This window comes from Cydia pomonella, chromosome 11, assembly GCF_033807575.1.
Source record: "Cydia pomonella isolate Wapato2018A chromosome 11, ilCydPomo1, whole genome shotgun sequence".
NCBI lineage: Eukaryota > Metazoa > Arthropoda > Insecta > Lepidoptera > Tortricidae > Cydia > Cydia pomonella.
Window position 1 is genome coordinate 5,150,852 of NC_084713.1, and position 27,313 is coordinate 5,178,164.

Here is a 27,313-nt window from a genome sequence, read left to right on the forward strand (position 1 = left end):
TCAAGTATTCTAGGTATTGTAGCGCCACCAATTTAAGGTTTTTTGATGACACTTTTTGGTATATGGAGATTCCATTCCTTACCTTCCATATTGTGGACGATCGGTCGTATGCGTTTACTTATGGAAGGTGGAGGTAAGGAATGAAATCTCCATGTACTCAAAAAGTGTCATCAAAAAACCTTAAATAGGTGGAGCTGCAATACCTAGAATACTTGAACAAAAAAATCAAATCATATTAGAGAGCGCACTTCACTCCGTCAATAACGCCTATGTTCTTAGCTACTCTAGCGCTACTCTTGAGAGATTTGGAATTATTATTTATTGCTGACAGCTGGACATTTTTGCAACAGTTCTTACTATAAGAGATTTCACTCCTTTTAATTCCACACTCCATACGTTTACTTACCGGTGTTATTTGATATAATATACTAATTATTTACAAATACAAATACGTATTTTTCATTACTTTTTACAGCAGTTCTTATAAGTATAAAAAGTAGGTATGTAAGTATTTATCTCAACAATGTGAAACAATTTGATTGTGTAGGTAAGTAATGAAAAAGGTGCGGGTACAGCTTGCTGGATTTAAACCCGCCCTTGGTCAGCTAGCAGACGTATCAGGATTATTTAACGAAACTTCTACTTAAGAAAGTCTTATTGTTTTCTTATTTCGCCAAGTTAATCAATAAGTGTTACCAAATTAATCTAAATTTTACAGTTACAAATCAGACACATTGAAGCAACCATACTCACATTTAAAAGCATATACAAAATCAATTAGTTTCACTCAAAATTGCCGCCGTGTGCAAAAACGCAAAGTTAAGACCGAATCGACCTCAATAATGCTACCGGCGCTTTATATGGATGACTTTATTTTCGCGGTTCACGTATGCACGTGGGCGTAAATTACTTTAAATTTTAGGCACAAGAATATAAAAATCAACTTTGGTGTGATCTGCGTGAGGTCAGGTTTCTTAGCTACTTACCGTTTCTGTTATGTAGGTATTCGCTTTTTATGAGACGTTGTTAGCAATCGTTGCTGTACTTATTTTAAACCGACAAGTAAGTACATTTCCAATTTTTTTTATCAAAATTTATTTTAAGTATAGATCCTTCAAACTAGACTAGGTACATACATCATTTTAACAAGACTCAAGAAATAACTAGAATAGAGACCAATAGTGTTAATTAAAAAAAAACAATGGGTTGCACTCCGGGAGTGCCGGCAGAAGTGAAAACTTGAATATTAACGTAGTGCATTTTTGATATTTTGGAATGGTTAGGAAATAATTTTGCACGAATTGCTTTAATCATCAGTATAAAAGTACTGTAATATATGTGGTAAAATACAACATTCATTTATTGAGCTATCGTACAGAAACATGACAATTTATATTACATTAAAAATTTAACACTTCAGAACTATTACAATTATTTAACATTTATTTTTCGATCAGGTCACGTGTCCGTCTTACGAATTTTCAATCTGTCGAATCTGTCGGTTACGTGACCTGTCTCAATTTTAACATTTTCCCCCATCACAAAAAGTGCACAGCGCCGCTAAAGAAGTTTTCACTTCAAAAATAAAACACTGTACCTGTGTTAGGGGAGAAGAGCCTAAAGCCAAGATTGAATTGTTAAAAGAAAGCGGACAAATAAATCTAACTACGCATCTCCTTTATAAATATTATACATGTACACTTTATACAGATCGTGTCATTCACGACGATGCGTGCATTGGTTTGTAATGTCATGTTATTAAAGGTTAGATTTGACAAATCTACGCGTCATCGTGACACGAAGCACGAACTATAAGATACCTCTTGAATACGTCTGTTGTCTTGTAAAAGGCACCATAAGAGGACTAAAAGACATTGTTTTAAAAACTAGTAAATAAAACTCCCAGCTGCAAAACTAAAGGATATTGGCAGACATCTATCGGTGTTATGGTGAATGGCCGCAAAAACCCTCGCTCCGGGTCTTGGTCGGTCGGAACTCGGCAATTTATTGCAAGATATGATCGGAGATAGCAACAGGACGTCGGGGCTCGAGTAGGGCATAAGTAGAAGTACTTATTGTGCTTAGTTACAAAGTAGTACTCCGTAGAACCTGTTTACCAATAACTTGACTGTCTTTTCTTCATCTTAGCGCTTTCCCAGCTGCATCAATCTACAGTTAGCGCAATGTAAGAACTGATATTTGACAGTTATGAATTCACCCTTATACACCGTGGGCTCGACACTCTTTAAATAACATAACATATTTGAAAGCTGTAACTAGACAAATGTATTCTTGACCGCATTTATAGACTAAAATGTCATACAAAGTTTTCTGAAATCGGTCTTGTTTGAGATAAGTACCTGACTCAGAGAAAACTGCCTTTTTGTCTGCGACGCTTCCACTATGTGACTTGGTCTAGACATACCTACTGACAGACATAACGTTTTAAAGGAAACTTGCTAAATGTATCTGTGTGTAAATAAAAAAAACTATACTTATTCATTGTAATTTCGTCGTGTTCATGTCAAAAATTCAAAAGTTTGTGACTCCCCCCTCCTCCATGTCAGAACAAGTTACATTCTTAACACCCTCCCCTCCCCCTAGACGTGTGACGTAATTAATGGATGACCCCTAAATACGTCTTCGTGAAGCTAGCAGTAAGGTCGATAACTATAGTTGTCACCCGGGGTCCGCAGCAAATTTGGCTAACAAATCTTTAGAATTGCCGGCACGCACTAGCTTTTATAGAATGAATTGTCATCTGACCTTCCTACCCAGAGGGGAATCTATTCCTTATTATATGTTTAGTTCGGCTTCCTCGTGGTGGTTTCCTTCGTCGAAGAGCAAATACTTACCAGTCTTACCACTCGTCTGCTCAGAATGACTCTATTTATATCACAGGATGTATTTTTTTAATTGTATTGTTTGTATTGCACTTTAAATAATTTTAGTTCAAACAATTTTGGTTGTCTCCTTTATGGTACAATGCACTATTTATTACCAACGAATAAGTTTGTAAATAACCCCCATATTCATTCGACTCGGTAATGTCGTAAAAACGACCTTTGTTGTGTCATGACATTTGTCGTCCGCTGCGTTCCAAATGTCAGATCCGTGCGACGACTAACGAGATAGCTCTGCGATTTAACTGCGATGGCCGATCTCACGCACTAGATGTAGCAAATGAGTCGGGTATCGACGCTCCCATCGTGCGTTGGCGCCCCCGTAAAGATTACATTCGGATGGCAACAGCAGCAGCTTTAAGGTGACATTCGGAGGACAAGCGCTGATGCCGCCACTGTCTATCAATTTTCTTGATAAAATGTTTATTTAGAAACTAATGAATAAATATGTGGTGACAATCTTACACAGATTGAGCGACAATCTACATACGTATATAGATAAATACGTAGAAAACATCCGTAACTCAGGAACAACATATCAATTCGACATTAATCGCAGTAGTCGCAGAGCATCTCGCTTGTGGCTTGTGCTTATAATCCTCTGCGAGGAAAGTCAAATCCACATCAATTCAAGTTAAAATACTTATTGAAACTAAATTGAAATATGAGTTTTTTTGATGACAACGAGTAATTATATTATAGGTTTTACGCACTTCAAATACGCGCGCCTATTGTGTATGTAGGTATATGTAAACAGTAAATATAATTATGAGTGTGTGCTGCCATGACGTTGGAAGCATTTTTCAGCTTGTTATGTTAGGGTATGCCATATATATTGTTATATTATCATTGACTACCAGTGTTCCTTTATGCTTCATAATGCTGCGTCTATGGGAGTTATTCTGTGACTGTGATTTTAATTCGGTTAAATTAGGAGAATTGGGCATTGTTGCAAAGGTTAGTTCGAAGTTACATAAGTTCACGTTAAACAATATTTAAATTGTAGATCTACGGCATGATTATTTAAATAGTGCCATATCATACTAAATCTCAAATCATATCTCAAATAAACGTTAAAATGCGCTATTTTGATCTTAAATGTAATAAAATTATGTTTATATGTACGTAGAATCCGTGGAAATTCTCTATAGCGTAAATAATATTTTACTATAAGGTTACCCGCCAAGAACTGAGCGATATTATCAGTTAAACAATAATATATCTAATATTAAATATACAGTTTAATAATATAGCCCATAAATTCATTTATTTACCGTCAAGCGTGAACATTAATTTCATACTTAATGTGCGTATCTTAGCTATTTCTGGCAAAACTAATCTAATAGCAGTTAAACTTGAAACGATTAAGTGTATAAGCAGTAAATAAATGCTGATTAAGGTTGCGTAAATTTACCCATGATAAAATGTGGCCGCGTCCGGCAAAACGTCCCACTTTGTCGCATGCCATAAGTACGCCTTGACAGGTTATTCGTATAAAGATACAAGCAAATCTCGTCCTTATGGCAAGCGAAAAAGTGGGAAGTTTTGCCGGCCGCGGTCACAAATAGTGAGTTGCACAAAATGATTTTTGGTCCTTCATGGGCCTGTGGATAAATTTGTGCATTTATATTTTGTTTTGTACATTTAAATGAGAGAATTTATAACTATATTGTTTAATTGAGTTCCTATTAACGCGATAATATAATATATACATATCTATATCTTCACTAATGTTGTTATAAGAGTTAGGAGCATTTAAAAATTTGTATGAAATCTGTTTTTCGGTCCTAATTGTTACAATAATCGAAAAAAGTCAAAGGTAGGGGCATATCTACAATAAAGAGATTTTAAACCGAAAATGATTTAATAGTATTTTATGCAACCGTTGTTTAAGAGAGGTCAAAAAAGGCGAGTGGCGTGAGTAACAACTTGAGGCGAAGCCGAAAATTGTTAATAAAGACGCCACGAGTATTTTTTGACTCAGTTAAACAACGTTGCATACAATACTTTTTCTACGACCAAGCACTTTGAAATAAAATTGTAAAAACAAATATTTTTCATTTCATCTATCGCGATTTTGAAGGCAGAAGATTTTTAGTGACTTCTTGGGCCATAACTGATATTTCTAAATGACAAATAAAAGTAGGACAAATGACAAATAGGAGTAGAATTTTTTTTTGCCATAATGTCAATATCCAGAGAGGAAAATGGGAACAACGTTTGCATGTATAAGCGGCCGTCCCCTTTCCTCTTAACAAGGAATGTTTCTATACTATTTCGGCAATTATAGGGAAATAAATTAAAACTATGAGTACACCGTTTCAATATTCCTGAAATTGTAAAAACCTTGCCAAATCCGGATATTAACAATGCTATTGCTTTTTGTCCCGCCAGTGCTCAGCTCGATACGATTCTGATTTCCGACGTCATTAGATACGCTAACATTACTAAGAGCGTGAATTAAGCGCATAAGCGGAGCGGGAAACATTTCAATAGGTTTGGCCAGTCTAAATATTTTCGAGATGGCGCCATCATAGCTTGCCCTGTCAATTCCTAGAATTGTGTCAGAAGTTTTATTTGGAATTTCATGGCCTGGATGCCTGCCCTTTAACCATTTCGTCGCCATTGACTTGATATAAAGCCTGTACATATCGTGCCCCACACGCCGCGACTTCTTATCAAGTCGTGGTTTTGGTCAGGTTTGTATACGTGCAATTTTTCACGTGGCGTTGATGACACTTAATACTTCATTGACGTGGCGGCGAAAAGGTTAAGCTAAATCTCATATACATAATACAACTAGAGAAAGGTAGGGGCAAGCCATGATGGCGCCATCTATGCAAACCTTTGACAGTTGCCAACCCCATTTAAAGTCAATGCTTAGTTACTCGGGTAAGTGACATTTGTTTTTCGCCTTTTGACGTTATTTTCTAGTAAGAAACTTATTTGTTACCTATTGATATTTATAAATAATACTTGTAATCTCGTATTTATAAATTACGAGAAATATTATTTTTGACCTGGGAATAGATTTTAAGCAAGTATTAGCTTCTTATATAATTCGTTTAAAAGTTATTTTCTATACTCTCTTTGACAAAATAGAGTACTTACGTCAGTCTTTCATACTTTAATATTAGTTTTAGTACGGTATCAATCAATATCTAACGTTCATTTTGCATTGGTTCCAGGGCAAATCAGTGATCCGTCCGATCGCGTTCAAGCCGCTGGGCGGGCGGCTGTCGGCGGGCGGGGAGCGCTACGGCTCGACCCCGGTGCTCGCGAGCCGCCCGCCCTCGCACATGACGCTCTACGGCAGTGAGTACAACACTAGACACAGTATGTACAATGTTATCTTATTGGCATCATGGCATCATCATCACCAACATCAACGTCATGTCATTTTTCAGTCGTTGTCGTGTGGGTAGTTTTATAAGAGCTGGCGCGAGATTCTTACTGAAGTGTTAAAATTTCCCATACAAAATCTGCGCCAGTTTTAGTAACCATTACCCTGTATCAAAAAACATCATAGTAGTCTTGAATCATCTTCGCCATCACACCTCACCCATTTTATTAAGTAGATCAAAGAATATTAAACTGTAAACGAATTTTATACCACTAATAATTATTTACAAGGAAACAAAATTACAATTTGAAAAGCACATTAGTTTCATTATTCCTAGCTGTAGATTTTAATTATTAGTTTCATGTTTCTTTTCAGTTTATGACATGATAGAGTTCTTTTCTATGTTTTATATATAACAGTTCAAATAAGAATTTTCAATACATAAGTCCCTGGTATACATTTCCAGGCTCATCAGACGTACGTGAAGCTCGCTGGTGCGGCTCTCCGCAGCCCGCGTCGCTCTCCGCTCTGCCGCCCGCCTCGCTACCCGCTCCGCTCCATCAACGCCACCACTCCGCTATTGTGTGAGTAAACTTATCCTTTTCGTACTTCTTGCAAGATCTACAAAGTATTTCACGAAATATCTATTGATATCGTTATTTAATTATAATGCTCTCTTCTTTGTATTTTTCCTAGACTACAGTAAAGCCAACAGGAATCAGTCTAATATGTATGTAGGTGGGTGTATAGAAGTGTGTTTTAAACTACGGAGTTAATTTTGATAGCTCTTAAAATCTAATTATCCTTATTATCCGGTTGGCAAAGTCTACATTTTTAACAATCTTCCATTAAAGAAGAAAGTTTTAAACGTTTAACTTTTTCTTACCCTCTGTTCGCCCGCTAGCGCCGCGCCGCCTTACTGTACTGTACCCCTAGTGTAAATAAATTCTATTTCGAAACGTGACGTACGCGTTTGCGTTTAGTCTCATTTTGTATTGGATTTAGAAAGAGCGCGCCAAGCGGGACGTTTTGGAAACTTACCTAAAATCCTATACAAAATGAGACTTAACGCAAACGCGTTCGTCACGTTATGATGTCGATCAAATTTACACTAGGGGTACAGAAGGCTAACAGTTAACAATTATAAACGTGACCGTATTTAATCATCATACCTGGCGCAAAATTATTTGTTACGAATACCTAAACTCGTAACCTCTGTTATTAATTATTTACTGAATTACGTTATGTTACTCAATGCTTATGACTTACTAGGTAACAATGAGCTGGGCCCGTAAGTTACATTAGTTTACGTATTACTGTCTTATAGGGAGAAGAAAAGAGGAAGCAGTTTGCCATTTTTTTTGTCAGATTTAGATAATTAATAAGGCCCTACTGCCATAAAGATTATTTGAAGAACCTTTTGCTGAAAGTGTCACATTTCATGACTCCAAATTCCGGATTTTATTATAATAAAATTAATAAATCATTATCATACGTCAAATAAAGAAAGCTATTGAGTACCGATATGAACTCTTTTGGTTACAAACGACACAAATTAGGTACTACTGGCCTATGCTGCTATTTAGTTTCCTCTCAGCGGCCCATTTCTCGAACGGCATTAGTCTATTATCAGCGTTGCCTTGGTAACCTATACGATTGGACAGTACATGGACTAATAATTATGGAGGGTAGAAGTAAGGAGAACGATCTATGTACATGAAAAGTCTACATCGAAAAACCTTAAACAGCTGGCGCCACAATTGTTGACTTAGATAAAAAAACAACAAATCACTGATAGCGCACTACACTCCAGCAATAAGCGTCACTTTTAAGTTCATGTCATGTCCTTGTACTACCCTAGCGCCACCAGAGAGATTTAGAACTATTAAGTATATACAGCTGTCAGCTGAACACTTCAGGGGCCCATTTCTCGAACAGTATTAGACTAATATTATTAGTCCATGAACTGTCAAGTCGTATGGGTTACCATGGCAACACACTAATAATATTAGATTAATACCATTCGAGAAATGGGCCCCATAAGAGTTTGTTCTTCTTACCTCTACCCTCCATACTAATAATATTAGACTAATACCGTTCGAGAAATGGGCCCCATAAGAGTTTGTTCTTCTTACCTCTACCCTCCATACTAATAATATTAGTCTAATACCGTTCGAGAAATGGGCCCCATTAGAGTTTGTTCTTCTTACCTCTACCCTCCATACTAATAATATTAGTCTAATACCGTTCGAGAAATGGGCCCCATAAGAGTTTGTTCTTCTTACCTCTACCCTCCATACTAATAATATTAGTCTAATACCGTTCGAGAAATGGGCCCCATAAGAGTTTGTTCTTCTTACCTCTACCCTTCATACTAATAATATTAGTCTAATACCGTTCGAGAAATGGGCCCCATACGAGTTTGTTCTTCTTACCTCTACCCTCCATACTAATAATATTAGTCTAATACCGTTCGAGAAATGGGCCCCATAAGAGTTTGTTCTTCTTACCTCTACCCTCCATACTAATAATATTAGTCTAATACCGTTCGAGAAATGGGCCCCTGAAATGACAATGAATCGAAAAGTGCGCAAAAACAATCCTAATATTTTCTCTACACCCAAATATTTTCCCATAAAAACTAAACGTAATCCTTAACGGTACAGTACAGTCGTGCAAACAAACAGTCGGTCAACGGTTGACAACAATAGTGAGATAAACGATAAACCACAAGATCGTCACGCCGAGATTGTGCTAACTGTACATCTTTAAACTATTTGTTAATACGTGCTTACTCCTTACCATAGACTAAGCAGTGAAGACAACGTAACAGTAGCTGTAAATTTGCAGTACACCAATGATATTAAAAAATTACATAACTAATATATGTATATATGTTATATTCATACATAAGGTACACAAAAAATACTTTCATATTTATTTCTATATAGTACCTATGAAGAAATCTGTTATTTTTTGTCATACTCGTTGTTAAACATACGATTATTGAAGCATGCTCTTTCTCTTTCGGTGAGCGGGAGCTCGTTAGCACGTGCACATTTCTCGCACATGTCACAAGGTAAGGGCTTTAATTTTGGAACGCCTATTTCTCGCAAATGTCACACAAGGTAAGAGATTTAATTTTGGAACGCCTATAACATATCTTCGATACGTATTCCTGTAGACGCTATACGTGTACGTTCTTATAACTATGCTGTCAAGCGCAGTTTAACAAACCAATCCGAAGAGATAAATAAGTGCAGAGATAACTGACCCCCTTCCCTGCATACAAACTAGATAAAACATCAAGACTGCATCTTGATGTTAATGAGGCTGCAGAGATAGCAGCTTACTGTCATTTTGACATTAAAAATATATTTATATTATCTAAATAATTTTCTTCAGTCCATGTCAGTCCATACAATACATATGACCATTGGCCGAGGTTTTCGACAGAGGGGTAAGCTCTTAAAGGCGACTCCAGTTGTTAAATCCTCCAAGAAAAAACACGTCAAAAATATTTTGGACTTTCAAACTTTCATCACTTTCACCTTCTTCCTTTCTCGTATTAACTTCATAGTACCTAGGTAACAAATCGTTTGACGTGTCATAAAGAATGGATGACTTGACTGGTTAGTACCTACACTACCCAATTTACTTTGATGGCTTAGAACAATAAAGCCTAGAAAGTAGGAACTGGCAACCGAAGTGAAGTCATTGTATAGGTGACACAGCTCAGGTATAAAAGCACATCAAATATTTGTAGGTATAGCAATATTAGCAATCTGTCGAGACTTATAAAATGTATAGGTACTCTCAATTCTGTATTAATTTAATATTTCTTTTCCTTTTGTAAGAATTCGATATGTTTTCTGAAAGAGCTACGTATTTGTATGATTTGATATGACATTTTTTTTTATCAAATTCATATAAAAAAATCGACCAAGTGTATATCGGGCCATGCTCAGACTAGGGTTCCGTAGTTACTCTTCCGTCACAATAAGCTAAACTGGAGCTTAAAATATAGTAGATTATTAACCAAAGGATACTACGTCGGAACTGTGGATAGTACGTCTTTTTACTATAAAGGGGATTTTTTTTGCGATAACTCAAAGACAGCTAAACTGACCATGTCCGCTATAGTTTTCATTTAATGTCTTTCTTAAGCTCTACTTCCACGATTTTTTTCATATTTTTTGACCTATGGTTCAAAAGTTAGAGGGGGGGGGGGGGCACATTTTTTTTTCTTTCGGAGCGATTATCACCGAATATATTCACTTTATCAAAAAATGTTTGATGAAGACCCCTATTAGTTTTGAAAGACCTTTCAAACGATATCCCACACTGTAGTTGAAGCAAAAAAAAATTTCACCCCCACTTTACGTGTAGGGGAGGTACCCTAAAAAAAAATATTTAGATTTTATTCTACGACTTTGTCGGCTTTATTGATTTATATATCCATGCCAAATTTCAGCTTTCTAGCACTAACGACCACGGAGCAAAGGCTCGGACAGACGGACAGACAGACGGACATGGCGAAACTATAAGGGTTCCTAGTTGACTACGGAACCCTAAAAAGATAGCTACTGAATGTAATTGCATGATTTCTATAGTAATCTAAATTGTATTTTTTTTCTTATTTAAAGCATGTTAATTAAAAGATGTGTCCCGCCGAGTTTCTTGCCGGTCCATATTGGAATACCCTCCTCCAATTGAGGGGGATTTAAATCTTCTCGGGTCAGAGGTGTAGGGTTAGAGCCGGTGTAGCCTTATTTGACGTTCATAAGCGTATTGTAATATGCCTACTTGAATAGTAAAATCTTTATATTTATCAAGGTTACCATATATTGCATAGCCTTAATTTTCACTCGATTATTGTAATAGCGAAAAAGATGGAGATTATCGCATTTCGCTTATTCGCCTTTTAGCGCCCTCTATGACTGCTGCTCCACGCAACGTTGGCGCAACTGTGCAGCGACGCCATTTCCCATAGCGCTGACTACACGCCGACGTGAAAATTGCATGTACTCAAAAAAACTTTTTTGGTGAATTAGCCTTCAGGTTTTTTGATTTTTACAAGTCATTTAATAGGGTACATACCTATTTATTTAGGCCAGCCACCTGACAAATTAAATTAAATATCATTATTTTAGGCAACCAAGGCCCGTAGAAAAATCATAAGATGGAAGGATAGCTTTGCGATCTTAACGAAATAACGGTACTTTTTCTACAAAATTCCAGTTCGGGAGAAAACGGTTTCCACCGACTAAATCTTAACAAATCACTTTGATTTTGATGTCGATCGCAGTATAATATATTCTGGGTTTATAAGTATCGCTTCTTACAAAAAAAAAACGCCCGTTCTAGTGTAGTATTTGACAACGCCTGCATTATGGATATCTTACCTATACGCCGGATTATTTGTAGGGTTTTGTTTTAATCTTCAATAAATATGGTTTGGTACAAAAAATAGTACACATGACATAAATAACAAGTCCTACACATACACCTCCTCGTTGCAAAGCCGCTTACGCTATGTCGGTCACACCGATTTGTCCGCTCAGCCGGTATGCGGGTTCAATCCTTTAATTAACCTTTGACACGTAATCCCGGTCTGTCGGCTACAAGTAAACCCTGTAACCATTACCTATGTGTTAGGTTAGGGCCCTTCTATACTGAGGTTTTTGCGATTTTAGCGCGACTTTTGACAGAAAGACGCTCGTATAGTCGGAACAAGGTAACTCCGACTTTGACATTATATTATTGTAGTTTTTTTTTCACTTTGTCATTGCTAATTCTGTGCAGAGTTAATTTGGTTCGACACTCGTTGAGAGTTTCATATATTTGGAACTCAAGGTAATATTTTAGGTCTTATTAATTTAAAAAAATTACACAGCATTACAGCGAACTAATACATTGTGAAATTTATGGTAGACAGAATTTATACAAACTAGGTACATGATACAGTCTAAGAAGGACAAACAGAACATATGTAAGAAAGAAAGACGTAATAATATAAAAATTAAGCGTATGGATATAAATACTTCCAAAATATATGAAATTCTTAACTAGTTGTTTAAGATCTCTTCGTCTTACCTAGAAGGGAACAAGGATTTAAATGCCTTACAATCTAGGAACATGTTTTTCCGACTTTATACATTGCAACAAAGTTCATTACCGGCTTCCTTACGCTGAAACTCCTGTATCAATTCTCTGAAATTCAATAGCACTACTACATTTATTTCAGTGAACAAAACCCGGTTTCCGTGCACCGGTGACACAAAAACGGTGTTGTTTCACGGAAAGCTCGCTTGATTGCCCACATTTGTAAGCGTGACTGTACCTGACCATTTCTCTGTGAACGCTTCCTCGGAAATAGGGTTGCACCTACTATCTTTTAAAGCGTTTTCATTTTCACATTTTCTGAGTCGATATCGGATGACCTTTGGTGAAAAACAGCTGCTAAAATTGCCCTTTTATTTTTGCATTACCGCTTTCTTTTGGACAACAAACAAAAATGAAATGTATAAAAAAATATAAAAAGGCACGTCCAAAGGTAGTCGCAACCGACATCCGATATGTATCGGATCAGACAATGTGACAACGCTCTTATATTGAGAATTAGAAATATTAATTCTTATTTGACGTTTACCATGTTATACAGTGCCCCTAGTGTAAATTTAGTCGATAGCGAAACGTGACGTACGCGTTTGCGTTAAGTCTCATTTTGTATGGGTTTCTGAACAGCGCGCCAAGCGGGACGTTTTGGAAAGTCAAAAATCTCATACAAAATGACACTTAACGCAAACGCGTACGTAACGTTTCGCTGTCGAAAATATTTACACTAGGGGTACAGATTTCATTCTTCATAATATGAGTAGGTACTCTTATTTTCATAGTTTAAATCGAATATACCTATATATCATAAACATTTAAACCAAACATATACAAGTACATCGCAAAATAAATTCACCAACTGCTGCCAGTTTACTTACCTATTCAAATTCTGATATTTTCCATAATTCTTGGACAAGTTATTTAATTGGTACATTGACACTGAAAAAGTACTTTTATTAAAATTAAAATGACGCCTTAAATGACGCCTTAAATAACCTGTTAAAAATACTGAAAGCATCGTGATTTTTTTTTATATTCCTGGTATTTCCGCATCTGACATTAACAGACATCCTGACAAGTCCGAAATAATCCTGACGCGACGTCTGCTAACCCTAAACTCAAATGGCATAGACAATCAAGAGTTACGTGAGCTCTATGGAATGGCAGCGATTACGTTTTATAATTAGACGAGTCGCGTGAGCACTCGCCTTTACAATTCATGAATGAGTGCGTTGCTGGGGCATTAAAATGCTGCTGGGCTTGTTATAGACCAGTGGTGGGCAAAGTACGGTCCGCGGCTCAGCTCCGGCCCGCGAAACGATTTTATGAAATAAAGAAAGGGTGCTATGAAATAATTAGTATATAGCATTGGCCCACGATAATCGCAAATCAAAATAAATTTTTGCTGAAATTCTGGCCCTCTTAAATTTCTTAAAGTTTCTGCCCCCACCCATGGAGAAAGTTTGCCCACCTCTGTTATAGACGGTCACTACGGTCACTCGTCAATCGTCATACAAAGTATTTTCAAATTAAATAATCAACGAACTTTAAGTAAAATGGTTCAGTTATCTACCGTACTCATAAACTGTTAGTTACTGAGATAAATTAAACGTTATTATAAATTCACCCGTTTAAATCCTTTTTTATCTAAATCAAGTTTATTGTTTGTAAGTTGCTTGATACTATTACTTTGGCCTGTTAACACTTATTTTTACATAAAAGTAAAACAGTAATACATCCCTTAATTAATTTTATTTGAAAAAATCCTCGGTAACTATACTTTATATGGACGATTTGCTTTGAACTGTACCTGTAACAATAGGATAGGTTTTTCTTCTTTCCGTTATTTTTGTAGGCTTTAAATAAATAATTTCTTTATTCAAACATTCAGTGGTCCACATTTCTTGTCTTCAGTTTGCGTATCTTATAAGCTAGTTGTAATGTACAATAAAAATAAAAACTATTACAAACTTTTTATTTAAATAACTTTTAAAATTTAAGAGGTGTGAACGTTAAGTATTAAATGCTATGTGCAGTATAGTAACAGACTTGAATAACATAGCGTTTTTGCTCGTGAAATCATGTTTAAAACATTCAACGTACGAGTTCTGAAAGGTCCATTCAGGTATCGTACTATCGTCAAGAAATAGAACGAGTACCAGCAAGTCCTCAGAAAACCCATGTTGTTGTGTTGTCTATAAATGTAACCCCAAACATAACAATGAGTTGTTATTGTCAGTGGTTTTTTACTGCCCCTTTAATTATCTATCCAAAATGCGCTTCAAGTACTAATGAGTAATCAGATACATAATAAGTAAGTATTACTCACAATCAGTAGCTCATTAGTCATTACTGATTGCAATTCAACGAAATAGACGCCCTTTCGTATTGTCACTCGTCAAACAAACAACTTTAAATGTTAATTACGGTAACTTTTACGGATTTACCCAATAACAAAAAAACGCTTTAAAAACTACAAATACAAATAGCAGCTGTCAAAATAATCCTTATTTAAAAATAGATCAGTTAACGAGGGTGCAATCACGGCGTCATTTTATCGTCGCACGCGCGCGCATCTGCTTCATACGCCGCGACGGTCCGTGAGTGACGCACGTGTGCACACCCTTATTTATATCTGAGTGTTTGTAAATAACGGGACGTTATGTTCACTGGTTTTAAAGAAGTGAGTGATTTAATAAAATACGTGAGATTTAGTGAAAAATAAAAGTGACGATTGTTGTTTTTGTGGTGTTATGTGAACTTGGAGATATGTATAGGTAAATATTGATTGCGCGGCAACAATTGTTTTGCATGTTATTTTATACTATAAAATTGCAAGTATTTGATGATAATATCTTTATAGTGTCAAAATGTAAAGAAAACTAAATTCAAAAAATATAATTTTCTTAACGTCAGAATTATATACCGAAATTTTTCCCTCATAATTCGTAAATAAAATTATATAGAGCTGTTTTTGAATGATATTTTTATTAAACACAATTACTTTAATTAGACTTTATTTAGATAGAGACCTAAACTTCTAAAGGTCTGTTTTCCAGCAAAAAAACTACCTTAATAATTTTTAAGTTAATTAAGATTGAAGGTTTAGGTGTATAATTTGATAAGGTTTTGTGTAAATTGTTTGAACTATCCGTGCAAAGCCGGGGCGCGTCAATTCACGCTATTAAGACGATTCTGGACAACGTAATGCTACCTTATGCACGAAGATATCTGGGCCGTGGATTCGTGTTCCAGCAGGATCCAAAACATCGTGCGAAACGTGTCACAGAATGGTTCGAGCGGCGACGTGTGACTCTAATGGACTGGCCAAGTCAATCGCCCGACTTAAATATAATTGAACAGTTATGGGAAGAACTGGAAAGACGGTTAAAAGGTAAAAGAGCCACTAATGCCAATCAAAAGTTCAAATCCAGGAAGAATGGCATAGAATCCCCCAGCCATCCATTGAGGCTCTTGTGGAGTCTATGCCTAGACGCTGTGAAGCAGTGATCAAAGCAAAAGGCTTTGCAACAAAGTATTAATGTTGTTACACTATATAAAATAAATATTATGTTCAACTATTACTTCTATTCATTTCTTATAGGTACTTAAAGCCAACTTCACTTTGTTGTGATGTGGCTGTTTTAGTAATACGATGAGTATACTGTTACTTCTATATTATTTCAAATAAATATTAATTATATTATTTTATAAAGCTATAAGTAATATATGTAGAGTCTGTTCGGAAAAAGAAAAGTCGTGGAATGTATTGGGCCCCATACATTCCACGAGTCTTCTCTTTCCCGAACAGACTCTAGAATCTTAACTAACTCTTCTAGAATCTTAACTATATTGATTACTATAAATATGTTCACACAAAAAACACAAATGTGATATATTTTTGGCCGGTACTGTACATATATATATATTCTGATCAAACCAATAAACGTAATACTATAAGAAGAAATGTTACCCGCTCAATATTTTCCCAGGAGTGTTATCTAACGGTCATAAATAAGTAAACATAGCTAGAGTGTCATGAACATAATAATATTTGATATGCCCAATAAATGATTGTGGCTCGATCAGTAAATATGAGATATCACTGTGCAAATAGTTTTTCTGTATTATGCCTATTGATATTTGTATATGCTATGTAACCTAGGGATATGCCATCTGTTCAAAAGTGATTGATAAGATTTCAAATAACGCAATGATAATGGTGTAAAGGGTCAGGATTTCAACTGATAGTGATATGGCAGGATTTTGGAGTAAGGGATTTGATGGGCGGATTTTTGATGAAATCCCCGTCCAAAAAATGTCAAGATCTTTGGGTGATGTCTGGACTTTTGACAGGATATTTTTTTATATGGCAAGCCGTTTAGTTGAAACTCGAAAAAAAATAAAACAACTTTTTTAATTACCGTGCCATAACTTCCTTCATTTCACCAGCCCAAGCCGGAAGGTCCATCTAATAATTACTTAGGTATACATATAATTATTTGTCTAGCTTTTCAATCTCTGTGAGGTCGCATCCTAAAAAAAGTAGCTTCCGACATTTTCGTGGTCAAGGAAAACTACTAAGTATTGGTTATCAACTTATCATCATCATTTTGCTACTCAAGGAACTTCAGATGAGAAGTTCGAGGTTCTAGCCAACCGAACACCAACAGACCATTTTTCTATTACCGTACTTGATTTTCTTTTAATTTACTCTTCAGTTGATTTCAAAGAGAAGTCCGTAGGAACTCGTGTAGGTAATCTCAGGTGGCCTAACCAAGCATTGATATTATATACATATAACTATAGATAGGTCATACTCATACATAAGGAGCACAAAACATACCTCGATATTTATTTATATACCTACGAAGAAATGTGCTATTTTTGATTAATTTTCGCATTCTTTTCATCTTTGTCATACTCGTCGTTAAACATAAGCTTGTCTCTTTCTCTTTCGGTGAGCAGGAGCTCGTTAGCGCGTGCACATTTCTCGGTTGCCCAGGTGCGACTAAAGGTAACTTGTACAATTTGTCACAATAACAAGGCGCTTCAATTTTGGAACGCCTATAACGTATCCTGAGCTATAATATCATTGTAGTCAAGACGACTCGTTGAGAGAAAACGCCAATGGAAACTCCCAATACAATTTTTACTTTTCGTTTGACGTTTGTACAATTGTCATCTTAGCTAAGCCCCCTAGACATTTTGAGTCTTATCTCTTCGATTAACCTCACGTCATGATTCGAAGTAAACCAGTAGGTAATTGTTTTATTCTCTAGCCTTTATTCTCAAGGGTACATGCATCTAAAGTGCATATGCATCCGCCGGTGCATCCGTCGATTGCATTATCATGCCCGCTGGCTGACACGCATCCTGACAATACCTAGTTGTTGTTAGATAATGTTTGTATCATACAGTTAACATGGATTAGGTATACCTACGGACTTTTTTTAATTGTTTCAGTACTATTAGGGCCGATACAGACGGACTGCATCACGACTGCAATTTGTATGGGAACGGTACGACTGCAACGTCGATGTGCAGTTCTCATACAAGTTACATTCGGGATGCAGTCTTTCTGCAACGGGTATATTTAAATACAATAACAATTATATCAAGAGATTTTTTTGCTTTTTATTTGGACCTATCGTTGACTGTAGAATGATTTCAGGACTAAGTAAGGCGTTTAGATTAATGTTTGAAACTTTTCTAATTTAACCCTTTTAAACCCGACGCAGCGCTGCGTCTTTAAAAAAAATCATTTATTGCGGACAACATTGATACATATAACATTTATAAAAAGAATAATATTTTAGAGGTACTTTTAGAGAGACTCCATCACTCCACCCACACAGGCGTCTCCCGAGCGTCAGCGTCTAGTCTCTGTGGTTGTTGCTCGACGCAACGTTGGCGCAACTGCGCGCGACGTCATGTTCCATAGCGCTGACTAGACGCCGACGCTCAAAAGACGCTAGTGTGGGGTAGCTAAAGGTCTCGAGCTGGGGGCCTAACCAAGATGAGAATCGTTGATAAAAAAACGCAATCGAAATTTAAATAGGTATATGTATAGAAATAGTCACGTGACTAATGACAACTTTAACTTCAACATTTATTCAGCAAATAGGCCACAAGGGCACTTTCTCACGTCAACATGGAATTTACATACAAGCAAAAAAAAGCACTGCAAAATTAACTGAAAATATCAATGCAAACTAAAGTACTATTATTACTTAGAAATCTATAAAGTCTCTTAATGTCAAATTATATAAAATATATATATATAAAAAAACTAAAATTATGTAGAGGTGTAAATGTCTCTAATTGTTAGAACTAAAAGATTATATAGTTTAACAAATTGTCAGCTTTAAGTAAAACCCAATTTATTTTTTTGTAGAAGTTGTTGACGTGTGTCATACGAATTTTGTATCCACTTTAAATTATCTGTCATCCACTAGATCCACATACGTACATATTATGCACGAAGCAATAGCATTCATTTGCCGATTAAAGAAATAGGTCTAAAAACACCCCTATAATGTAATGGGATGGTATAGACACGTATAGACAAATCCTGTAAAACAAGTGTTTAGCATCAGTTTTTAAACGCTGACAACATTTTACCATAAACAAAAGCCAAAGAGCTGCTTAAGTTTATTTTTTCATTGATATTTGTTAGTTTGAAAATTGATGACGTCATACATCCCATGACTGGAGCAAAAAAACATAGTTTTATTTGGCTAATAATATTGAAACCAATTGCAGTAGCTTTCATTAAATACATAGAAAACATAGAGGACGAGTTGGACATTCACATTTTACAGGTGTCGGTGAAATATCAAATATACTAATTTTTTTCTTTTAAATGTCCCATGATTGATGCAGTTAACATACCTAACTTATCATGTCAAAAGCGTAAATTGTATATTATTAGTTTTTTTCTCTTTTTCATATATACCAAACAGCATGTAAAAATATAAAATATAGCCTATCTGTAACAACTAAATTTTGATAAAACAGATCTAAAACAAAATCTAAAAAAAAACGATCTTGTCACTATTAAAATAACATGAATTGGTTATCTTGAAAAGCTAGCTTCACGCCACGAAAACAGATGGCGTCACCAGCCTACTTAAATCGAAATACCTCCAAAAACGTCAATAATATATATATACCAGTAGTTAAACTAATTGCCAAACTAAAAAAATGGCATCCATTTGATGATAATAGCAATAATTGAAGTAATTTGTCGAGAGCAACAATGGAGCAGGAAACGCGGTCGGCTGAGCCACATTTGCATCAAATAATTAAAAGGTTGGGTAATGGTTTCGCAAAGGATTATCTACGGGCATTGTGGCTAGGTGTTACACGTGTGACGAGATGCGGGGATATGGGGGCTAGATAATATGTTAACAACTTGTAAACCATGTCTATTCTGACATACATACGTAACTCGTTACTATAGATTCCGTCTTATCAATAGCTTATACCTACTTTTTACCTGAAAAGATATATTTGCCAACTTGGTAAGCGATAGAGAAAGAAGCACCTTCATCAGCGGAACTGACAAATGCGGCAATTGGGTTGGGTCAACATTATTTTCGATGTCTTGTTTTTTGTCCACAAATAAAGTAACGGAATGTAGCTTTTTGTATGGGTGATTTTTAATTTTTTTGAAGTAAAATATAATCTACAGCTACAAACACATGCAATAGCACTTGACTTTTTTATTTATTTGATAAAGGCCACCTTTACAAGCGGGACAGAGTGATCTTCTAAACAAGGCAATGAAAATAATTCTGACTCAATCAAGTCAGATATGTTCAGTTGAATGTGATTTTTATATAATTGTTTGGTGAATATCCTGATTAAACCCATCATGACTTTTTAGTCTCCAATTTTTATTATACCTAGTACATACTGAGTATATAGATCACTAGATAAGTTTTTCAATAGACAAATATGAAACAAAGAGGTCAAAAAAACGTCGAAGCGCTTCGAGTGGTGGCACTACCCAGATTTAAAAAGAAAGTAAATGTTTTCCCGCCAAACATTGTCTATGGAAATATAGTTTTAAAAAGTATATGTGACAAGCCACCTCTTTGTTTCATATTTGTCTGTTACAAAACGTATCTAGTGACTTATGTAGATTCCCGACTTGAGTAATTTTTCATTATGAAAGCGAGAACCAATTTTAATAATTATTTAATCCATTAACATTTGCCCTCATTCAGTGCTAACTCATTGACATGCCAAATTATTTTAATTTCCTCATTAACACTGCATAATCCGCAAATGACCGCACTTAATATACCGAATGGCCTAAATTCGGCCCATTAATTATGTGCCTAGTATTTTAGCTAACGAATACTTTCCTTCCGGTAGAACAAAAAGTAGTACATAATCTAGTAAATGTATCCTGTCTTTAATGCGGCTTATTCTATGATTGTCTTCATAAGTAAGTTGAGTTAGCATTTCCGGTGCAACTAAGCAAAGTTTCATTATTTATTAACCTTACATTAGTTCTGATGTATCAGTCGCCGTCAGAGCCGAGCGGCCGAGGTGTTCAAAAATATCTGAACACGCACTTTAACGCATTGACAATAGATAGAGACATGTTCAGATATCTGGGAACACCTCGGCAAAAAGTACATGTAAAAGGGGCCTGTCGGCCTATCGCGAAACACAAAATCGAAATTTCATTACCTGTTTCTATCGCTCGAATATGCAAGAGTGATATCTTGCATATTCGAGCGATAGAAACAGGTAATGAAATTTCGATTTTGTGTTTCGCGATAGGCCAGGTCTACGCTAACCGGTGAATGTATTCATCATGCTGCTGACTGTACGTACAGAATACGGAATCGTTGAAGGCATGACCGTGACGTGCTACTTCATATTTTACTCACAATGCTTATATTATGAATTACAAAACTTCGTATTTAGAGAAAACATTAACCTTATTGAGTGTGCGTGAAAATGTAAATAAACTTCACGCTAATGTTAAAAAAGTCAGCACTTAAAAATAATCTAAGTCAACAATTATTATAACCAACGTACCTACTCATACTGCGGCCCCTACGCTCTGCTAGAACCTTACTTCATCTTCGAATCCAACGTAACTAATACAGCAAAATAGATAAAATATAGTTAGCAACTAATTTTAAGATAAAAATGTTTAATGTGTTAAATTTTTTAAGTCAGGCCTCTTGTATAGGAGAGGGTTCCGTCAAGTCCGTCTTCATACGCTAATCCAAAGTTGGAAGATTTCACATACACCTTTGAAGATGTATACAGAGGTAATCTTACAATATATAATCACACTAAACTGTTTCGAGTCTGAACATTTTCGTAACTTTGGGTTCATCCCTTCTTAGTCATGCCATTTTTACTTGGTATTTAAGATCAGTCAAATGTAGGTATTTGAGCTGTAGGTCATCGTAGCCATATACTCCGCTTCTGTGGGCATATATGCGCAAAGCACCATACATATACCTCCAAGTCTTCACGCATCGCCTACAGACCAAGGCGGTCTGTCGAGCGAGACGACTATTACACATAGTTTTACGGTAAAACATCATAACTGCCTGTAAAATTGCTAACTTTATAATCCTTTACAAAAAAAGAAGATAACACGGTACTTGCCAGAATGGAAAGCACTTACAATACAGATGAATCAAGTAATTATAACGCATTGTGTTCATAAAAGTTCGGCTTACTGGGACGGAGATAAGAGTATGGTTCTCTAATGACTGTGTATTTGGATATTCCGTTACTTTCGTAGATAAAAGCACCTTTTACTAGATAATTAGCTATTTTCTTTACCGAAATGGAATGAAATCACAGTAACATCAACGACTTGCGTACTTCAGAGCCGGTGGTGTTCCACCGAATATAACTATGTATTATTTTTATGCCTGTGATGGCTTTTGCACGTACATACTAACCAATTTTATGATATAAATTATATAGATTTTACAATGTGCAGTGTGTTCTCACTATTAGTATATTGAACACCCATCGGCAACGCATTTAACTGACCTGACTATTCGTTTGTGTGATTTCCTGTTATTTTAACACAAGAATATTAACATATGCGCCGTCCCTTTATAAAAGAACTCTTTTATAATAAAAGAGTAAAACAAAGTGAGTCGTGAGCTTTTAGAACATTATCGATTATCGTGTTGTTGCGGCTTTTAGTCCGTATAGATAGGCTGTAAAAATATGTGCTGGAGAAATGATGAATGGAAATAATGTTGCAAGAATCTTTATTATTAAAGTTTCTGAAGAAAATAATGCGAGCTAATTATAGCGTGGTCATGAAAACCTTCACCCTGAGTGACTTAAAATAGAAATCCCGAAACGTGCATTTCTATCTTTAGATGGAATCACTTCCCTGCTAAAAAAATCCTCTAATAATAGTCAAGAGGATAATTTCAGATATGGCCATGACATTATTTCGATTTTGAACGGAATTTGAGAACGGCAGCAACTAACGGAGGTTTTTCCTCCCCAACACCCTCAAGGAGTACGGTACATCTAGGTTAAACGTCCAATCCCAAACTGTTTTCTCTATTTACAGATTTTTTAAAATATATGCGTGTCTCTTTCCAGAACGAAGTCAAGTTCGGGTCTTAGCGTGTCGGAGAGCAAGGAGCCGGCACCCGCGCCGTCGCCGGCCGACTCAGGCGTCGCTGAACTAGAAAGAGACCACCATGACTATAGGTAAGACATATATAATTCTTTCCGAAACATATATAGGCTCTACCCAGTGGTTATTTTGGTACACAGTTCCCTCTGCATTTTTAAACAACTCCGTTTTGCTTTTCGAGATACGTCTAATTCAGTATTATTCGAGAGATGGATCATGTGAGAGATGAGAGACCCGTTTGCAGTTCCCACTCAATGCACGATAGAGTGCACACCATTTCGTTTTCTCAGCTTTATATTGCACTGAGGTCGTGTTGAGGACTTAAGTACATACGATAAGATTGCATTCGGCATATATGGTTCATTTTTAAATTACCTACTTGATCTTTTGACCGTCCAACGTCAACTGATTTCCCCTGTTACAGCACAATATGAACTTTCGTGCATTCTGACAAGGTTCACGATGAATTCAAACGATTAACTATTGGCATTGTTATTTCAATTTTGCTCGCCTTAGTACATGTCTTCGTTGACGGCTAAATATGCTAAACCTTAATTTTCAACATTCCAGTACAACCGACCGTCTCCGCTCGCACGACATTCGTCTCCGCGCGCCGCGTGCCCTCACGCTACAAGGATACTCCAGGACCAACGAACGAGATGCTGAACTGGCGCGAGTGCGACGTGATCGTGCGTTGCTGCGGCAACGACTTGAAGACACGGAGTGGAGCCTCTGCCAGAGAGCGGGAGAGATAGCGCTGCTGAAGACCCAGCTTAAAGATGCTCAGGTTGGTATTAGACATTAATTATTGCAAAACATCAGCCCTTATGTTGCAACGATACTCCAGGACCAACGAACGAGATGCTGAACTAGCGCGATTGCGACGCGACAGAGCGTTGCTCCCACAACGATGTGCAGACTCGAAGTGGAACCTCTGCCAGAGAGCGGGAGAGATAGCGCTGCTGAAAACCCAACTTAAAGATGCTCAGGTTGGTATTAAGCATTGTCTGCAAAATATTTGGTTACGCCCTCACGCTGGAATAGGGAGAGTCAAGAGTACTGAATAGAGTATTAGTGAACTCAATGTTTCCAGGACATAAGCTGTTGTCAGTTGAGAGCTTGTCATAGGCCAAATCAAGTATTATGCCGTGTCTACATAGGTTTTAAACTATTAAGGATATTGTATTTAAACAATAATCATCCCTAAAAGTTAAAGCATTGTTTATATTTATGTAGTTCATTGACATATTATATTTAAATTTTCAGAACGAACAAACCGCAAAAGGCCACGAATATCTCACCCTGAAAGCCGACTGCCGCCAACTACGAGAAGCGCTCGACAAAAAGGAGAAAGAGATCATGAGACTCAGAGCAGAGTCAGAAGAAAAAGAAAAAAATACCAACCGACTGCAATCCGAAGTCGACCGACTCACCAACGACCTCATGGAGAGCGTCGCCGACCTCTCCAAGACTAAAGAATCGAGCAAAAGCGAAATAGATAAACTAAAGACCGAATTAAAAGAACTACGGCAGGAGCTATCCGATGTGTCCTTAAGCGGTTACGAAGGAATCGAATGCGGAAGAACTATGAGAGGGATCTATGACGTATGCAAAACAAATGAGTATCACTGGACTTCAAGCGACAGCGCACTAGAAGACGCGGAGGTTCAGAGATTGAATGGAGAACTCCCAGACTCTTGCGGAGATCCCTGCCCCGCCAGCGCCATGGTCGACAGACTCAAGTGTGAACTCGAAGCTAAAGAAACGCAATTCAACAACGAAAGAAGAAAGTGGTCCGAGGAGAAAGACAAAGTCCTCCGATACCAGAAGCAGCTACAACTCAATTACGTTCAAATGTTTAGGCGCTCCCGTACTCTTGAAGCTGAGGTCGATAGCTTAAGACTCGAGCTCGACCTTTGCAACAAGAATATGAAGAATGTGAAACACGGAAAAGCTATAGAATTGTAACAGTACCAAAATATTTAGAGTTATTATTTATCCAGGCCATGTAAATAGTATTTTGCCTGATATCTTGCCTTTTGCGGTAGTTCTAATATTTTAATAATACTCGATAGGCAAGGACTTAATGTCACAATTAAGTTACTATTGTACATTGTTAAGTTCAAGCGGATAGATTCATGCTATGTTATGGGAATACGCGTATTTTATATAAGAGATTTTAAGTTATTTTAGATGATAATAAAAGTATTTTGAAAATATGCCTTTGCTTTTTTTAGTAAGGTAACCTTCAGAAGCGAAATAAAGAAAACTAGTTAGAATAACTGGCTACTGCTAAAACCAAGATGCAACATGCACGAAAATAATTATTGGCAGTGTCTATAGATAGTCGATTGACCAAAATAATGAGGGGATTCCTAAAGCGCTTCATACATCTTATTTAAATCAGAACCTAAATCGTAAAGGTATAACCACATTTAGTAAATAAAGGTGACATTCGAATCATCAACCTTTAGGTACTTAATGGCGCAACGACCCAAAATGAGTCGAGGCCTCCGACACGAGTATACGCCAGTCGCCATCCTGTGCCATCTCACACCAGTTATAGGCTTGGAGATCGTGCAAGTCCGCTTCAACAGCATCGCCCCAGGGGATAGCTGCTGCTGTCTGTCAATTTCCTTGAAAAATGAGTGACGTTCGCGGCTGCATTACTGCTACGACTATGACGTTCAACACTCATTATATGGAAATTGACATACGCTGCAGCATCAACACCGCCGTAGTAATATCGCATCAGTAATGCAGCTGCAGTTGACATCCAAACGTGACCCTAAGAGTCAGACTACACTGACTAGGAGAATTTTTATTAGGATGCCAGTTAACTAAACTAATGTGGCTCGCGACCCAAAATAGGGTCTTGGCCTCCAAAACAAGAGCACGCCATTTTTCCCGATCCTGCGCCGCTTCCTGCCAATTACCGGCTTGGAGCTGCCGCAGGTCCACTTCCACACTGTCTCCCCAGCGGTAACTGGGACGACCCACCAGGCGGTGGCCACCCACTGACTGGACGACCGACTGGTCTTCCTAAGTACGCCCTCTTGGCAGCCCGATCCTCTTGGAGGCCAGTTTTAGGACGACTAAATTAAGTAAGGTGTGTGAAGCGTTTATAGTAAAGCAGAGACGCTCTAGTTCGAGTTGCCATCTCTATTGCACGCGCATGATTATATTGCTGTCCCGCCCATGATGCCGGTTGTCAATGTCACTGTGCGAGCTTGATAGCAATATAATTATGCGCGTGCAATAGAGATAGCAACAGGCGGGTCAATGTACGAAAATCTATGTCGAAAGCGTCTCTTCTTTAGAAACGTCTCTAGAGTGTGTGGCCATATTAGCCAAAACAAAAGCTACCGTCGTCGCTGCACCTGACGATGTAGACTGTCAAAGTACATGGCCAATTTATGAATGAATTCCATGCAATTTCGCAGCTCGCTGTACTGGATCCAATGTTCTTTTTATTTAGATCCTTGTTACACACACTTTGAAATAGGTTGAAATGGGTACAGTTGTAAAATTTGAATATATTTAATGCGAAGCTGTTTCAAGTCCGCAGTTTGCACGACGAATTGACATGACAGTTCGCAGTTGTGACATGACGGCCACTGTAAAGTTTACTTAAATCATTGAAGCCGTGAATATCCATCTAATTTTAAGAAGCCTGGCCTAAGTAAAGCCTGACCAGTAATATATGATCATCATTCATTCATTGGAACTAAATTTTTCATACTAAATTAACCTGTCACTCTATACATGAGACTAACAACACCCTACTGACAATGATCGGGCTTTAATTACAGAGTATAGAAACAACTTATATCTTATAATATTATTTGTTCAGTAAAGTATCACACGTGCCAAAATTAAACGCAGCGGAAAGGGCCTGAAAATTTAAAGAAACAAGACGCGACATGCAGGTAGATGTAGACGTTCCACGGAGTGGTCGTTTTGCGAACAAGTCGTTTTGATACTAAGCTATTCTGAGACGAAGGCCTTTTACTCGTTAGTCGTTTTGCTACCATGCTATTATGAGATATAGGCTTTTTGATACTGTGGTCGTTTTGCGTTCTGGACCTCATGCTAAACAGGTCATTTTGAGATTCAGTCGTTTTGATAGTAACCCTAGGTAGGTACTTAATGTAATTTCCTAGATTCAACGGCCATTAGTTGATCACTGCACGCCACAATTGATCACTGCTTAATCGACGTGGCACTTATAAAGGCTCATAATAACAATAAATAATAAGAAGCGCCTGAAATTATTTTAGTTGAATAAACGTACAACAG

The 27,313-nt window shown here is 37.0% G+C and overlaps 1 protein-coding gene across 4 annotated transcripts in view; it reads left to right on the top strand.

Moving 5' to 3' along the window:
• The window catches only part of LOC133522677 (leucine zipper putative tumor suppressor 2 homolog), a 179,467-nt gene extending 154,234 nt beyond the window's left edge, over positions 1-25,233 (top strand). For 2 of the 4 annotated variants that reach the window (XM_061858077.1, XM_061858079.1), the window contains 5 exons: positions 6,092-6,218; positions 6,713-6,830; positions 22,978-23,088; positions 23,585-23,801; positions 24,281-25,233. In XM_061858077.1, the coding sequence (XP_061714061.1) occupies positions 6,092-6,218; positions 6,713-6,830; positions 22,978-23,088; positions 23,585-23,801; positions 24,281-24,982 (1,275 nt within the window). In that variant the 3' untranslated portion in view covers positions 24,983-25,233. Of the gene's footprint in view, positions 1-6,091; positions 6,240-6,712; positions 6,831-22,977; positions 23,089-23,584; positions 23,802-24,280 lie in introns of all 4 variants that reach the window. The other 2 variants (XM_061858076.1, XM_061858078.1) reach the window with 1 other exon arrangement.
• Positions 25,234-27,313: the final 2,080 nt, after the last annotated feature.